The 17,501-nt window shown below is 42.2% G+C and overlaps 1 protein-coding gene across 2 annotated transcripts in view; it reads left to right on the forward strand.

Annotated features, from left to right (window-relative positions):
* Nucleotides 1-17,125, forward strand: part of CIT (citron rho-interacting serine/threonine kinase) — a gene marked incomplete at both ends in the record, with an annotated part of 71,136 nt that extends 54,011 nt beyond the window's left edge. For both annotated transcript variants that reach the window (XM_082007845.1, XM_082007846.1), the window contains 23 exons: nt 1-194; nt 699-834; nt 1,257-1,361; nt 2,340-2,480; nt 2,648-2,755; nt 3,457-3,619; nt 3,870-4,034; nt 5,284-5,421; nt 5,707-5,887; nt 6,092-6,183; nt 6,479-6,583; nt 7,470-7,639; nt 8,640-8,720; nt 8,923-9,058; nt 10,342-10,481; nt 11,351-11,443; nt 13,158-13,266; nt 13,392-13,520; nt 14,399-14,479; nt 15,092-15,170; nt 15,292-15,474; nt 16,296-16,599; nt 17,102-17,125. In XM_082007845.1, coding sequence (XP_081863971.1) covers nt 1-194; nt 699-834; nt 1,257-1,361; nt 2,340-2,480; nt 2,648-2,755; nt 3,457-3,619; nt 3,870-4,034; nt 5,284-5,421; nt 5,707-5,887; nt 6,092-6,183; nt 6,479-6,583; nt 7,470-7,639; nt 8,640-8,720; nt 8,923-9,058; nt 10,342-10,481; nt 11,351-11,443; nt 13,158-13,266; nt 13,392-13,520; nt 14,399-14,479; nt 15,092-15,170; nt 15,292-15,474; nt 16,296-16,599; nt 17,102-17,125 — 3,057 coding nt within the window. The remainder of the gene's footprint in view (nt 195-698; nt 835-1,256; nt 1,362-2,339; nt 2,481-2,647; nt 2,756-3,456; nt 3,620-3,869; nt 4,035-5,283; nt 5,422-5,706; nt 5,888-6,091; nt 6,184-6,478; nt 6,584-7,469; nt 7,640-8,639; nt 8,721-8,922; nt 9,059-10,341; nt 10,482-11,350; nt 11,444-13,157; nt 13,267-13,391; nt 13,521-14,398; nt 14,480-15,091; nt 15,171-15,291; nt 15,475-16,295; nt 16,600-17,101) is intronic.
* Between the last annotated feature and the right edge of the window lie 376 nt (nt 17,126-17,501).

Genomic DNA, 17,501 nt, shown 5'->3' on the forward strand with positions numbered 1-17,501 from the left:
ACTATGGAGGCCTTGAAGACAACATGTACAATGCTGGAAGAGCAAGTAATGGACTTGGAGGCCCTGAATGATGAACTCTTGGAGAAGGAGCGTCAGTGGGAAGCATGGAGAAGTGTTCTAGGGGATGAGAAGTCCCAGTTTGAATGTCGAGTTAGAGAGTTGCAGAGAATGCTGGATACTGAGAAACAGAGCAGGTCTCTCCCCCCTCCTCCTCCTTTTATTTTATGAAAATGCTCTATAGAAGCTAGTACAAAAATTATATTTAGAATAGGATATGGGAGTTGGAACTAAATAGAAATTCTTGTGAGGTAGTTCTAAAAATGGTTTATTAGTTAATAGTCATTCACCAGTTGTATTGTTCCTTTTGTTTCTTTGCAAGTGAGCAATTCATGGGGAGTGGTATTTATCACTGTAATTTCTAAAATGTCTCGATTTATTATATTCTACTTTGTTATATGGAAAAATAGTCTTTGCTCCTAACTGTTCCTGTGGGATCTTGAAATTTTCAGGCTGTTGTTCTAGCAGGGGCAGGAACAGGGTTATATAATATAAAAGTGTTGCAGCAAACAGTCTGGCTTTATAAAGTAACATCTTGAATTTGAGGCAAACCCCTGAAAGAGTTATTGATGCTACTGCATGCTAGGAAGAGGTCAAGCCCAGAAAGGAGTTAGGTAACATTATTTTCCATTTTAATACAGAGTGAGAGCAGATCAGCGTATTACTGAATCTCGCCAGGTGGTAGAACTAGCTGTCAAAGAACACAAGGCAGAGATTCTAGCCCTCCAGCAAGCACTAAAGGAACAAAAACTCAAAGCTGAGAGCCTTTCTGATAAGGTAAGTAACTTCCAACCCTAGGCTTTCATAATTAGATGAGAGACTTTTCTGGAGATATTGCTTGTAGAAAAGTGGTCTTGAGCAGCTTTTTCAAGATGTTAAAGCAAATTAAAAAGACTGGAGGTCATAGAATAGAATTCTATCTTCAAGCCAAAGACCTCGGGATTTCCTTTTTCAAAAGACTAAAGCAGAAAGCAGCCTATGATGCCTGGAGCATACAATGAAGTCCTTCAATTATTTGATATCTGCATTTGAGCAATGGCATACCAAAACGTTGTTTGGCTGGTTTTCCTCCTTCAGTAAGTAAAGGATAATTGTATCATTTTCTTTAGTGTGTACTTGGTGAAGTTGGATTTTAAGATTGTGGAACACTATATTTATTAGCGTTCAATGTTATTCTGACCATCTATCCCCCTGCCTAGCTCAATGACCTGGAGAAGAAGCATGCTATGTTGGAGATGAATGCACGCAGTTTACAACAGAAGCTTGAGACAGAAAGGGAGCTCAAGCAGAGGCTTCTGGAGGAGGTAACCTTGGAAATTCATGTTATAACTTCAGAAGAAGGTTCCACCTCTTGGGGGAGCAAGGGGGGGAAGTTGTGTGATTGGCAGTGTTTACATATCCACCATTCTTCTATGCACCTGGGGAAATTAATGAAGTTGGAGGTATTGGGTTTACTTAAAACTTGGCAAAGTGTGCGGCCATGTCAGGGAGCAGTAAAAGCGAACTGTTCCTCAGGGGAACGTGAGTTGGTAGCCAAGGATGACAGCGAGTCAGGCAAGGGGAGGGATCTTGCAGCCAGCGGGCACAGTCCCACAGAACCCGAACAGGAAGGGCAGAGCAGGTTTGGGGAAGGTAATCAGGTTCAGCCAGTGGCCCAGTGATCACTACAGAAGCCTGTATTGATGAGGCACATCCTAGGTCAGGTCTGCAAGGTAAGGTCTGTGCCCAGACATCATTCTGACAGCATAGCTCTGGCCAGACCAAGTGCAAGCTCTGGAGACAATGTGCTGAGTGTGCATGGGTGGATGACCCAGGTGAGGCTTCTCACAGCTTTTTTCCATAATGTAGCTTGTTTCTCAGGAGTCTGATCCAAGGTTACACACCTGCACCATATCAGTGAGACATTGAATGCTGGCAGCCAGACCTGGGTAGTGGGAGAAGAAGTTGCAGAGGAGGATTTCAGGGGAAGGGTGGTTACAGGCAATTAGACAGGGTAGTTGGAGTCTTTTGGTGTACTTGGGGTACTGACAAGTTATCCCAGAGTTGAGAACTCCATTACGCATCACAGTGAAAGATTTCTGGCAAGACTTCATAACATGAGTATTAATGGTTTTCATACTCAGAGACTTTCTCATCAAGAAAAAATAAAACCTGAAAGAATTAGGAGTAGTTTATCACGTTCCCTTTCCTGTTCTTAGTTGGAGACAAAGATGTAAACAATAGGCCATAAAAACGAGCAGTCAACCAAACCAAAACACTGGCCTTTGTTTTCCTGTTAACAGCAGGCAAAGCTGCAGCAGCAAATGGATCTGCAAAAGAATCACATCTTCCGCCTAACTCAAGGTCTGCAAGAGGCTCTTGATCGAGCAGATCTTCTGAAGACTGAAAGAAGTGATCTGGAATATCAGCTGGAAAACATTCAGGTGAGAGTGAGGAAACAGTGGGCAGGACTCTGTGCTCCCCATCCAAAAACCCCACAAGGAGTCTACTGTTTCTGTGTGACGCTTTCCTTTTTTAGCTCTGTTCTGCTATTGAGTTATCTGTTTCTTCCATTAGGATGAAATTTCTTTTACGTGTGTGTGGTTCACAGGTTCTCTATTCCCATGAAAAAGTGAAAATGGAGGGCACCATTTCTCAGCAAACCAAACTCATTGATTTCCTGCAGGCAAAGATGGACCAACCAGCGAAAAAGAAAAAGGTGGGTGACAAAGGTTTGAGAGGCATGGAATGAAATGATGGGTTTGTGGTTAGTTACGTGCTGTGTATTCATAATATTCTGTTTTATCTTTCTTTGTGTAACACAACTGTGTCCTCATTAAAGAGCATTCTGAGGCGCTGAATGCAAACTTTGCTAGGCAGAATGTGTTCTTTGTGGCTTTTCCAGTATTTTGTTATGCCTACAATACTTGGGTTACAATCCAGTTCGCCACGCATCAGTGAGGCTGTAGGAATACAGAATTTTAACCGTGCCTTTTTTTTTTTTTTTAATGGTAAGTATTTATGTGTGTAGGAACATATTGTGTATCTAGAGTGGTTGTCTTGTAGTTACAGCACAGGACTGATTAGTCAGACGATGTGACTTGTGTCACATCTTTGTCATAAGCCTTTCTGTCATTTTGAAATAAGTAATTTAATTTTAACCACGTATTTTGAGATCCTCTGTTTAGATGCTTTCGGAAACTCAAGGTGTGAGTACTAACAGGTAACGTACGTCCCTCTCTAATCCATATCTCAACGTTTTTTTTCTCCAGTGCCAATATGAACTAAAAATCCATCCTTACGCATATCAGAATTACCATTAGGCCCTCTGGCCGGACTGCCACTAGCTAGTTTCACTTTGCCTAGTTTAAGCCATCTCTTACTAGGAGTTAGGAGTTGTCTGTGTGTTTCTGTTGCTAGGGCCTGTTTAGTCGGCGGAAAGAGGACCCTTCTTTACCCACACAGGTTCCCCTGCAATACAATGAGCTGAAAGTGGCACTGGAGAAGGAGAAGGCTCGTTCTGCTGAGCTGGAAGAGGCTCTACAGAAAACACGCATTGAACTCAGATCTGCTCGTGAAGAAGGTAGGGGTTAACAGAAAAGGTGAATCTGGAAGGAGACACACGTTTTTGGTCTGAAAACGTGCCTTTCATTATATGCCACTATAGCAGTAACATACGCTGTTTAATTCTTACCTACTGCAGTGAAGATGCAGTAAGGCTACACTTGTTTTTTTCTGCGGGTTGTAACCACTGAATGGTTACACAGAACCACTGCTATGAACTAGTGTTTCATATTGGTTATGTTAATGAGTGGCATTTATCTCATCTATAGCTGCTCATCGGAAAATATCAGACCACCCTCATCCATCTACTCCAGCCACAGCCAGGCAGCAGATCATCATGTCTGCCATAGTCCGCTCACCAGAGCATCAGCCGACTCCGATCAGTTTGCTAGCTCCACCCTCCAGTCGCAGGAAGGAATCTTCCACACCAGAGGGTAGGTTCCTAGTGAACTTTTCTGTTACTATTTTTGTCTACTATTTCAATGCTGTCTCTTTTTTTTAAATTTCAAAAACAGTTTTTTTCATGATAGGAATATTAGATAAGTTTTTCTTTCCTTTCTGTTTTAAAATTCTCTATTTGGATTATATAATTTATTTCTGAAAACTTCAGCAAGAAAGTAAGTATTAGCACGAATTGCTTTAAGAACATATCTTTTTTTCAAAGGAGTATGTTTTCTGTACTACACTCTGCGTTGATCAAAAGGATTTATGTCTGTTTCGTTAGCAGTTAACATTTTTACTTATCTAAACTGCAGATTTGTTCTGCTGAGCAGAAAGTTTCTATCAAGACCTTTTGGTAAAGGGAAAAGATTTTGGTTAGGCATAAAAGGAAGATACCAGGTCACAGATGACATTGATATCCTATTAACTAGAGAAAGGGGATACCCTTCCATATCCTTGAGAATGGAGGAGAGAGGATCATCAGAAACAGTTAAAGGATTGAGGGCTCTGCTTATTTATTCTTAGTTAACCAGCATTCCAGAGTGAGTGTTGAACCCAGAGACTCCAAACTAAAACCTCCAGCCTTTAGCTGGAAAAAGCCAGAACCCACAAACTGGTCCAGCCACCAGAGACAGCGGGGGAGGCACAGGGTGCTAGGAGGATGGGTAACATTGGTATGGGAAGATGTCCTCAGAGGCAGATCATGGGCAGGGAAGAGAATCACCTTCACCAGTAAAAGACCACGCCTTGAAGGATGAACTGTGTTCAATACAGATCTACTAACAGAGGTTTTAGGTGTGCTTTAAGGTACGCTGGCACTGACGGTTAGCATGAAGACAGCCTGCTGTGTATTGATTACAACAGTATAGGTGTTGAAGGGTTTGTTAGCTATAAGCAAAATTGAGAGATTAGTTTAGCACATTGTAAGAATTGGAGCTGAGTGCAGACTTGAAATTTTGATGGTTTGATTGACATAATCTTGCTACACCAAACATTAGCCATTTCAGTTCTACAGTCTGCTCTCAAGCGGCACATTCTGCACATCTGTATGAGGTAATTACTGAGGTGGTAATGTAGCTTACGTTTTGCAGATTGCAAAGGAAACTAGCGTCTGTGTTCAGCAGGGCTTTGGTAGAGATATGTAGTCACTTTTTATCACCTGGGTCTTAAAATGCCAAACCCTACTATAATTTTCATCCCTGTCTCAGTTTTCATCCTGATAATAAATTTTGTCCCTTCCAGAGTACAGCCGACGTCTGAAAGAGCGAATGCATCATAATATCCCCCATCGTTTTAATGTGGGGCTAAATATGAGAGCGACAAAATGTGCAGTGTGTCTGGATACTGTGCACTTTGGACGGCAAGCATCTAAATGTCTTGGTAAGAGCAGCGTGTGCGCGTAAACAAGGTGTAACTGGACGGTGGAATGAGAAAGCACCAGCTGTCTAGAACAGATTTTCAGTGAAAACTGAAGGAAGGACCAAGTATGAAGACTTTGAAACTAGCTGGTGCAAACGTTCTACATTAGAAAACATCTGATGATTTAGAGTAGAAGGAGATTCTAGAAAAGCTGGGGTTTTGTGCATTAGAAGTTGAGACAGCTGTATCATCATTTTTTTTTTTTTTTTGTCACTTAACAGAAGGTTTTCTCTGTCCTTTTGTCAGAATGCCAGGTGATGTGTCACCCAAAATGCTCCACTTGCTTGCCAGCTACTTGTGGACTGCCAGCAGAATATGCCACGCACTTCTCTGAAGCGTTCTGCCGGGATAAAATGAATTCTCCCGGTCTGCAGCTGAAGGAGCCAAGCAGCGGTCTACGTCTTGAAGGATGGATGAAAGTGCCAAGGTATAAACATGAATCTTGGTGCCATATCAGGTGCTGAAACATTTGGAACGGTTTCTTATATTATCCTGGCTCTTACAACATGATAATTGGCACATGCCCGTTACAATTACTTATTACCATTGAAAATTGTCTTTCTAGAAGATGCTTGTTTTATTCAGAATCCAAGCAGAAAATCCAACATGGCTTTGTGCTTATTTTCTTCAGGAATAACAAACGTGGGCAACAGGGCTGGGACAGGAAGTATATTGTCCTGGAGGGAACGAAAGTGCTCATTTATGATGCAGAAGCAAGAGAAGGTAACTTAGCATTTGTAGGAAGAACGTTTTTTTAAATCTTCAGATATTGTTTGGTGAGCTGAGAGGCTTAAAGATTATTACTGTTTGCTGTGGCCATACCTAATTTAGCTAAATCTTCTATAATAAGGCAACACTCTTTTTCTAGATCCTTAAGTGTTTTACTAGCTGGTATGTCATAATGACCCAGCTGTGAAAAATTCAGTGTGTATCCACTTCATTTTGCTATCACAATTATTTTCCTGACATTTACTTTTTTGTTCTTCTTTCTTAATCTGTCTCCCCATTCTCCCTGCAGCTGGACAGAGGCCTCTGGAGGAATTTGAGCTCTGCCTTCCTGATGGTGATGTAACTGTTCATGGAGCTGTAGGAGCTACTGAACTTACCAATACAGCAAAGACAGGTGAGAATCTTATGTAGATGAGGTCAAATGGATTTCATCTGGCTTGCCATCAGTTGGCATTCTGTTTGTCTGGAGAGAATTTTCTCCCTTTAACTTTCATTCTGTAACTGTGTAATTTTGAGGTTACCTCTATCTGAATTAGGTGAACAGGTCAGTCATCTAGATTTAGTTACACGTAGGCCGTTCCTTCTGTCATGGTAGTTGAAATGCTAATAATATAATCATCAAGCCAAATGGAAGTAAATTTTAAGAGTTTTGTAACATACTTAAAAGCACTCGGTTTATTTCAATTTCTTCTTTCAATGCTCTCTCTCAAGTGTGAAGTGTCGTAATTCATGCCACCATTGTGCTCTAAGCAGAAAGTAATTAACTTAGAAATACTGCGGGGTGTATACAGTCTCTTATTATGAAAAAATGTCGATGTTTTGATTTGTATGTATTGAATAGAACTGATGAAAAGATTATGTATGTCTTGACTTTAACATTAAAGGATACAGATTATTAAAAACAAAGGTTTCCATAACCAATTTTTACAGATTTTTCTTGAACAGTACAGGGAAAAGTTTAGTCAAGTGGCTGGTTTTGCTTTTTTTTTTTTTTCCCCACAATGGTATTTCTTTCTCTTTTGAATAAAAGGCAAGAAATTATTTTTAGGTAGTAGAGACAGCATTGTATGTATGGATTGCATACATCCAGCTAATATTTAGCTTTAAGTAGCTAGCCTGTGCAGGACCTGTAAAGGAGAAACCTATGTATAAATTGCCATGGTAACACATCATGATAAATACAACTTCTCTCCAATGAGGCTGAAAGGTGTTGATTTTAAGTCCACTGACAATATTCCAAAAACTAATCTAAGTCTTATTCTATCTATATAACATCTCAGATGTGCCATATATCCTAAAATTGGAGTCTCATCCACACACCACTTGCTGGCCTGGTAGAACACTCTACCTGTTAGCACCCAGCTTTCCTGACAAACAGCGCTGGGTCACAGCACTGGAATCAATAGTGGCAGGTGGGAGAGTTTCCAGAGAAAAAGCTGAGGCTGATGCTGTGAGTATAAAAGTTTCATTTAATAATAAAATATTCTGGGAGGGAGCAGAGTTTTGAAAAATAATTTTTCGGTATTTGACATACTGGGGTTTCACTGAAGGTAAGTTATTACTTCTGCCTTATGATGTACAATATGAGTACCAGGAAAAGAGTTCATTGTGAGGCTGATGCTTTGTATTACAATATCCTTCTTTAGACCTGGGGAGTATAGTAAGAGGATCCCAAAATTGTATCTCTGTAATTCCAGCAAAGGAAGAAAAAGCAGTTAGGACATGGTTTAATCCAATCTCATAATGTACCACGTTGAACGAGCAAACCTTAAAAGAAAGAAAGAAACAAGCAAAAAGCTCCCTCCTCTCTCATTCTTACAAAGTCGGGGGTTTTTTGTTTCTTGGGGGGGAGGGGGGTGTGTGTGTTTCAGTTTAAGTTTTATTCCTGATAAGAATAAAAGGTTAAACGGATTTGTTTTAGTTTTGGATAGGCTTTTCCACCATTGTTGCACTGATGACTCTCTTTTCTCATAAAGGGGGTTTTGATTCTATGGCATTGCATATTAGTGTTCTATGGCATCTGGAGGCAGGGAATACCTGACTAGCTGGAAATCATCTCTTTTTCTCATGCTAGCATTCCTTTTGCCTCTGAGGAAAATACATGCTCCCACCAACATTTGGACTTTTTTTTTTTCAGTCCTTCCCCTAGGAAAATTTCACTGCTCCATTGCAGGAGATTGGGGGAAATAGAAAGGATAGGCACAACGATAGGTTCTGCCCAAGTTTAAGGTTAATTCTGATGGGTTTGCCTGACTCTGTTTCAGTTAGATAAAAGTTTACTAATGCTTTTGTAGGTGGTATCCCTGCAATTTTTAGCTTTCTGAGATAAAGAAATAGGTGCCAAGCTTTTTGCCTGTCTGAAGTGATGACCTTACATTGTTAATCTTTATCTCTTTCTCTATTACTATTTTATCTCAACTACAACAAAAAAATCTTTTTGTCATTTGTAGAAATTGCTTGGGAACTCCCTGCTGAAGCTAGAGGGTGAAGACCGTTTGGATATAAATTGCACAATGCCCTTCAGTGACCAGGTACTGATAATGTTCACTTGGACCCTTCTGATATTTCATTCATGGAAATAGTATCTTAAGAGCCACATATGTAATTATGGATTTGATTGATTGTTGGTTTGTTTTTTCTTTTCACTGGTAAACACTGTTGTCCAAGTTTGCTCTTGGACTGTTCCCTGTTCTCCTCACGTCGTGCTTATTTTTTTTCCTGTTGTCACCGTAGGTAGTACTGGTGGGTGCAGAAGAAGGTCTCTATGCCCTGAATGTACTGAAGAATTCCTTAACGCATATCCCAGGAATGGGTGCCGTCTTCCAAATTCACCTCATCAAGGATCTGGAGAAGCTACTCATGATAGCAGGTAGGGGGCTATATGTTACCACTTGTCCTGCAGTAAATGTATGGTGACTCTTTGTACCGCTAAGAGTACTGTGGTGCCAAAGGGCCAGGCTCTCCTTTAGATTCATTACAGGGCTTTTTTCCTTCCCCCCCCCCCCCCCCCCCGCCCCCCAATCAGTATATTGTCAGGAATCAATGACTGTGGTTAACACAGAATTGTCTGAGGTTTTCTTGTAAATGATCCTGTGAATGAAGGCTCACTTAAACCTTCACAAGAAAGTGATTTCTCAGTTTCCAAAGCTGAGGGAGGGAGGAACCAGAGACAAAACATTTCCAGTTTAGGGATTAGTTGTCATTTTAAGTTCAATTTAAAAAGTGTTGGGCTGATCGGTGAGCGTATCTCTTCATAATCACTACATAACCTTTCTTTTTAACAGAGTTAACCATTTGAGGGCCACAACATGATCCCTGTGGCCTAAGGGCCAACAACTCTTAACCTCTCTTGCTGTAAACACTAATCCGTGAAACAAAATTGGGACTTCTTTCATGGTTTGTTTAAGATTCCCTTATGAAAGGAATGCCAGCTTTAATCTCTCCATCTGTGGTTTTCCAGAGATAATCCTTCCTACACTGATGTAGGCATGCTGAACTCTAGGGCGTCTCTTCATCTGAAAGCCCAGATTATTGAGGGTCTATATGACATTTGTAGGGAATGAAAAACCAATTCTCTGCCTTGTACTGTTTGTTCTGCGTTTTTCCCCTTGCAAAGATTTAAGGTTTCAAGGTGGTAGAGAAAAAAAGCAATCGGAAAAAGAAAACCTCACACAAAATTGGGAGAAGGCTGTATTATCGTATCACTAGACTTCTGAGAGGAATTGGGCTTGGTCTATAATGCAGTTTGTTAGGGCACTTCTTGGAAATCCATTGCCAGCTCTGTTGGTACAGAGAGGCTAAAGCACCTTTTACTTTAATAAGTTCTGCAGGGTAGAGTAAAACTTCCTGGCTAATTTTGAATAGTGTCCTAATGAGCCCGCTGTTATTGTGACCTACTAGAACTTAGCAACACTAATAACCCATGGAGAGAATGGTTGTTCTCCCAGTGGATTTACCACCTGTTGTGTGGTTGGGTTTTTGTAAATTTTCTGTTTCACTTTTAATAGGAATAATATGGGGTGAATACTACATGGTACCTCACAACTGTTACCACAGTAACAGCCCATGATGATAAGCGGCTGCTTAGGTAACAGACTTTTGTGGAGAATGGGGAGTTTTCCCTTGATGAAATGTAACCGTGTGTGTTTCCAGGAGAAGAAAGGGCTCTGTGTCTTGTTGATGTAAAGAAAGTGAAGCAATCTCTAGCCCAGTCTCACCTCCCAGCCCAGCCCGATGTCTCACCAAATGTCTTTGAGGCTGTCAAAGGATGTCATCTTTTTGCTGCTGGCAAGGTAGGATACAGCCCCTCATGCCCCTAGACCACCCTTCAGACTGCACTGAGTTTAATATTAATAAAATCAGCATCTTTATTTCACTGGCAACAAATCCAAGGTCTGTATTCTTGTTTTAAATACTTTTCTTCAAATAAGAAGAGTATAATGGCTGAAGAGAGGCCGAGCTGGACACAGTATGGAGGATCGATGACTAGTATGAATAAATTCAGTCAGGATGACATGATGGTATAGCCTGAACTGCTACGTAATAAGAAATACAGCAAAGCATCGTATAACTGCCTCCTCGCAGTCGACTGCAATTTTGAGATTTATAATTAGTGAATTCCATCCGCTCTTTGTTCTTCAATGTCATGTAACAGTTTCCAGGCTAGCAAATTTACTTAGGTGTTTGCATCACTTGATAATGCTTGATATTTACATTAATTCCCAGTTTTAGTATGGAACATTTAGCCACAGCAAAAATTCTCTTTAACAATTACTTCTACAGACTACTTTGATAACAAACTGAACATCTTTCCTTTCAAAGTGATGTTGAAGAGAACAGTTTTAAGGGTTAAAATTTAGATCTAACCTATTTGAATTTCTTATCCCTTTTCATGACACACTTTTCTGTGGAAAACCTTCGAATTTTTTATTAACTTCTTTCAAGTATAAAAGAAATCACAGAAGCGGTTCAAATTCATGTTCTGAGAATGTGAAGCAAGCAGCTTTTCATTATTTCACTAATTTCACAATAATTACCGTATTAAAAATGTACTTGCTTATCTCTGCAAAGTTCTTTTTGTGGTAAGAGGTACTCGGATCCATTTCGCACGCTCAGCATTAGAATTTACCATCCTAAACTATGCTTGTAATCTTCCTTACAGGTTGAGAATGGTCTTTGTATCTGTGCAGCCATGCCCAATAAAGTGGTGGTTCTGCGATACAATGAGAGCTTGAGCAAGTTCTGTATCAGAAAGGTAAGCTTACTCATTCCCTTCAGTAGCTAAGGTAATTCACGTATTGCACTACGACTTTGCTTTGCTTTGGAGCAAACATCTTAAATCTTTCTGCATGCATAAGAACATTTGTTTGCCAGGTAAAACGGTAACAAATTGCAATATGCACTGACTAGAACCGGAGTAGGCAGCAATTTCCTTTAATAAGAGCCTGCATATTTGGATACAGAACAGCACTGATTTTTTGAGATACCGGACTCAGCTGTAATCATACCCTTGCTTATTTACCCAAAAAAGAATTTCTTCTCAATTATCCAGCAGTGTTCCCTCACCTCTGTTGTCTTGGAGAAATCCATAACAAGTGAATTCTCTCCTCTTTGCATTAAGGAAGCAATGGGTATCTGAATTTGTTTACTGTACCACTGATTATCAAAGGGTATTTGGTATGATTCCATCACAGGATAGGCAGCTGTCTCCCATGCTTACCCTGATATGCGCGTACTTCCAGCAAACAAGGCAGTAAGATATGGATCTCATATGGCCGGTGTATATACCTCCTCTGTACGGAACCCTATCTACCTACAACACCGGTACGGTACGGTACCGGTACACGTATTGCTTCATTCTGCCACGCACGGGTATGAGAGGCAGAACCACTGCAACTCTTCTTCAGCCGCCCAATTGCAGGCAGGTAATACTCCGAGCATCTAACCCCCTCTGCCTCTCAAAGACAAGTCTGACGAATTGTCATGAATAAATTTTGTATGCTCACACACATCCAGAAAAAACCCAGAATAATAGGGATATCTCTGCAGAACAAAGAGTTTAAACACTGCCTGCCTTAAAATGGGCTGGTACCCAGGAACCAGGTCAAACTACATATCCCTGTGAGCTTCTGCACATTACTTTGAAGGTTTATAGCTTGACTGAGGCTTTTATCCCCGCTGAGTGCTACACTGGCACGGCTGTAAGGAAGCAGAGTCAGCACAGTAATTCAGATGCTGGCCTCCTCGGCAGTAAAGACATGTTTGATGGAGAAGATCTTGGCACAAACAAACAATGTGGATGCCAGCAAACCTGGAACACCTACAGGCCTTGTAGCTGATACCAACTCTTGCTCACAATGGAGCAGCAGCTGGCAGGAAATACTGAAGATATACAGTCACCGTCCTCTGCTCCTGCTGCCATTCACCTCCAGAGTGCCAACTGCCTTGACAAGGGCTTACATGCAAACGCGTGTTTTAGAAGGCAGGTTTTCCTTATCTTCACTAATCCAGACAACTGAATTTAGGTCCTAACAAGATGGCAGCAAGCCCACAATATGTTCTTCTGTTCTGCCAACTAAATTTCCAGATAAACTAGGAATTACGCAAGGAATCTTATCCTCAGAGTATCTGGGGATCTGTGCGTTGTGTCAGGCTAACCTGCACAGCTATCCTAGCCGTTCAATCACAATGCAAATCTTTGTGGACAACATAACGTGTGTTACACAATCTTCCTCGTTCTTTGTACGATGTATGTTTGTCTTCCTTTTGCATAAGGAGCCATCGAGCTAATTATTTAAGTGTTAACAGCAGAGATGTTATACTTTTCCATATACTTCTGAGAGACTGTTAGTGCCTCTGAGGTTCCCTTTTATAAAGATAAATGTGGCAATATATAATCTTCCAGAATAAGCAAAATCTGTAAAGTGTTACAGAGAACTAATATCGGTCCACACTTTCCTCTTTTCCAGGAGATTGAAACCTCTGAGCCTTGCAGCTGCATCCACTTGACCACGTACAGCATCATCATTGGAACCAACAAGTTCTATGAAATTGAGATGAAGCAGTATACGCTGGAGGGTAGGAGATGCTTCCTGAGGAACGCACCAAGTGGCACCACAGATTCTTGTGGTGGGGCTTTTCTAAAGCAGTTCAGAATAAACAGTTGGTGCTGATCAAGCTGTTTTTCTCCATTCTCTTTGCAGAGTTTCTGGATAAAAATGACCACACTTTGGCCTCTGCTGTGTTTGCTGCTTCCACAAACAGTTTTCCAGTCAGTATCATCCAAGTGAACCCAACAGGGCAGAGGGAGGAGTATCTGCTGTGTTTCCATGGTAAGTAAGTGTGTTGTATGGTTGTCCAGTTGTTGCACTGTATCTATCATCTGCTCTCTTTGGTACGTGGACTGTCAGAAGGTACCCAAGTACTGTTGTAAAGGAAAGCTGAATAGAGTTCACTTTCTAGTATCTGGTAACGAAGAGTTGCTGAAGATGGTGAATCTAGAAGCCATGGAAGAGTTGTGGCTGGTGGTGTAAACAGTAAGAGGCACAGGGCATCGGCACTAAAATAGCACTTACTGATCCCGTCTGCTGAGCGCTTTTGGCCAGCTGGCTTCTGGCTGAAAAGTTCTCTGTGCCTGTGGATCAGCTGCCAGAAGCGTAGGCTTCTGTGCCTGAAGGGCACATTGACTGTGGTCAATGTTAAGTGCAAACAGGTGTTTGGTTATCCTGATAAATGTTAAGGGGTTTTCAAACTTTGGCCTTCTTGTCTGGTTTCCATACAGAGAGATGAGACATTGTAATCTTCTTGTGATGCAGTAAGAGGGGGCGTTACTTTTTTGTACAGCTGCTTTAGTTGGCCCCTAAGGATAGTGTCATAGAAATGCACAGGAAGTTGTCAAAAGCCCACTAGCAGTAATTTTGGGTGAGTAACAGTAGGAGTCTCATAGTCTTCCCAACTGTAGATTAAATAACAACCTTACCTCAATTGGTACAGCAAGACCTAGAACTGCAGTACCTTTTGGTACTGAAAGTATTCCTACATTTAGCCGCTTCAATGTCAATTAGAGTAATTCACAGCACTCTAGCATTTGCAGGATAGTAAGCACCCTGTCCCTGCTAAAAAGCCTAGGATCAATTGCCTTTGTCCCTTCAAAAATAAATGAGTAAAATTCAGGTGCGTGCTCATGACATGACGTTACTTTTCTTCACAGAGTTTGGTGTCTTTGTGGATTCCTATGGAAGACGCAGTAGGACAGATGACCTCAAATGGAATCGCTTGCCCTTAGCTTTTGGTAGGTGTGAGGGACATTCACTTGGATTATGGGAATTACTGAAACCGGGAAGCATCTTTGTGGGACAGGTATTCTTCACTCACCGCTTCCGTGTCCTCTTCCTTCTCCCAATTCTCCCAGAAACTACGGAGCTCTTCCCGTGATTTAAGATCATTATAAATCCAAATGGCAAACCTTCTGAAGTATAAACAATTTGAGGAAAACTAAACTGAAGTTGTATTTCCTTGTAATGTTCTTAGTCCGACAGTGACTGCACGGGCTAGCGGAATTTTTAATGATGCTTTGAAGTTTCTCAAATAGTCAAGAACATGTAACGGCAGTGTGGTTCCCTCGGGCCTTTCGCACTACCAAATGGGATTTTTTTTCAGTTAATAGTCTGTTTTTAATGCCTTTTTCATGACGCTTTGGTTAGTAACATTCTTGAGGTACAGAGAGTTTCAAAGCAACAATTCTTTTAAGCTCTACTTAGTAATAGTGTCTATATTAGAGAAAATGTAGTCCCTTGGTTATCCCAAGGGGCTGTGAGGCTCTGTTGTGCTCACTGATGCTTGTTAGAAGTTTTTAATAGAGAATTTTATTTGTGTTTTTCCTCCCTCTGCGATGTTCCTTCAGCCTACAGGGAGCCCTATCTGTTTGTGACCCACTTCAATTCCCTTGAAGTGATCGAGATTCAGGCACGAGCTGCTCTGGGGTAAGTTAAGTTGTCCTCTTTTCATTACTTTGAACAGCACGTGCTGCAAGAATACGTGTACTTGCCAGGAAAAAGGTACAGTGTTGTCATTGTAAAGACTTTTCCCTGCAATTTTACCCAGAACTCCTGCACGAGCCCACTTGGAGATACCAAATCCGCGGTATCTAGGGCCTGCAATTTCATCGGGAGCTATCTACTTGGCCTCCTCCTACCAAGACAAATTAAGGGTGATTTGCTGTAAGGGCAATCTAGTGAGAGAGACCAACAATGAGCAGCACCACAGAGGATCTTCTGCTACACGCAGGTATGATGAAGTCAGTGTGTCACGGTCCTTGCGCACCTTGTAAGCAAACTTCGCTCCAGACGCCTTTTTCCCCTCAAGGTGTTGGATGCCTTTGTTCCATTCTCAGAGAGAGAGAGGCTGGTGTTAGCCAACTATTGTAATGCTGGAATGGAACAAGTAGAGTCACTGAGGTTTTAAAAGAAACAGTAACACTGTAGGAATATGTGGGTAATCACCTCCACAAGTGCTTTGTGATCTTCAACTCGTTTACGTTGTGATATAGCTGTGACTTCAATGTTCGGTGCGCGTAGATGCTATTGATAGGACACTAAACGCCGATTGGCTGCAACTACCCCTAAAAGCAAGAGGCCCCTCCTCTTAAATAACGAGCGTGCCTTAGGGAGGCACCGTTGGGAAGTTGTTGTGATACAATCTTGTTCTGTTCAGCAGAACAGCGATGCTTCAGACAAGTGACCCCCAAACACTGGGGTCGACAGTGCCAGCGTGCACTGGAAACTGAGGCGCATCCTAACGTGGAGCTCCTGACAATGCATGTGAAAAAGCACACTGCTTATATGTATGAAAATGTGTACTTTTGGGGCCTGTTACATAGACATGGCCTAGATTAGCAACTGATTAAGGCACTCGACTGGTGTTGCAACTGTAACGGATACTCGGCTATCAAAGTATCTTTGGACTTCGCACCTTGGCTCAGGGAGGGCTGATGCTTTTTCACCTAGACACTGCTGGGTGTTTGGGGAAAGTTACATTTTTGCTAACAGAAAATGTAACCTGAGGTTTTTGTCGCTCAGCTGTTCGCGTCCATTATTTTTGAATGACAGTAGCCCTAACAAGAGAGGTCCGCCCACATACAACGAGCACATAACCAAGCGGGTAGCATCAAGCCCAGGACCGCCGGAAGGTCCAAGCCACCCTCGAGAACCAAGCACACCACATCGGTACCGCGAGGGAAGGACAGAGCTGCGGAGGGACAAGTCACCTGGGCGACCGCTGGAGAGGGAGAAATCTCCAGGCCGGCTTCTCAGCACCCGCAGAGAAAGGTCCCCTGGAAGACTGTTCGAAGAGAGCAGCCGAGGACGAATGCCTGTGAGTGGTGCCAGAACTCCTCTTGCTCAAGTCAATAAGGTAAGTCAAGTCAGTCAGGAGCCTGGAGATCCTTTCTGTTCTCAGCAGGCGGCGTGGACTGCAGAAGGGCCGGTGGTACTGTAAAGCACAGGAGCAAATCAAATCTCCCCCCACCCCGCCCCAACTTCTATTAAAGCAGAGCACATACGGTGTAACTCACTGGCCCTGTGAACGCCTTCCCTTGTGCTAGTTCTGCAACTGTAAAAGCAGCATGACTCTGGAACAGGCTAAAGTCCTCCATCTCGGAAAGCAAAGGTGCATTTACCAACTGAGGACTCGAAGGGGGACGAAGGCATGTGGGAGCCTGCTGTGTTCAGAGTGATGCTGAGAGTCCTTGCCTTTGTGGGTGGTTTAAGAATTATGCCCTGTGGGAGCAAGCAGGCACACAGCCCTGGCTCAGCCGTAGCAGCAGTGGGCTAGGTGAGGTACTGCTGCTGGCACCTGTGCATACATGAGAGAGAAATGTGTGTGACTTGTGACTGTCACTTTATTTCCCTGCCAGGTCTGGGACCAGTCTTCAGTGTAAGTCTCGGCTAGACAAAGTTACTCGTCTTGACCTGCAGGAAACAAAAGGAAATATACTGAGTATATGCACTCCGGATGCCTGCTGCCCAGTTACCAAACAGCATTCCCGGGCCAAAGCTCGCTCTGCCGCGGGAGACGCGACGCTTTTGAAGATTGTTCGCATCTCAGTTAATTTCTCTGCACTTTCCTGCACTCCTGTTTTTGCACTTTGTACTACTGTTACTCTTTCAAGCAGTTCATGAACTTTTTGTATTCACTTTAGTCCCTAGTAGTTCATCAAGGAAATAAATCAATTAAACGGGACTAGAGTCCCCACCCCAGGTCTTTAATGTGGTTAGCACCCCTTACCAGATAACTGATCATAGTTCTGAGACATG

This window comes from Phaethon aethereus (assembly GCF_964289735.1).
Source record: "Phaethon aethereus genome assembly, chromosome: 17".
Taxonomy (NCBI): Eukaryota; Metazoa; Chordata; class Aves; order Phaethontiformes; family Phaethontidae; genus Phaethon; species Phaethon aethereus.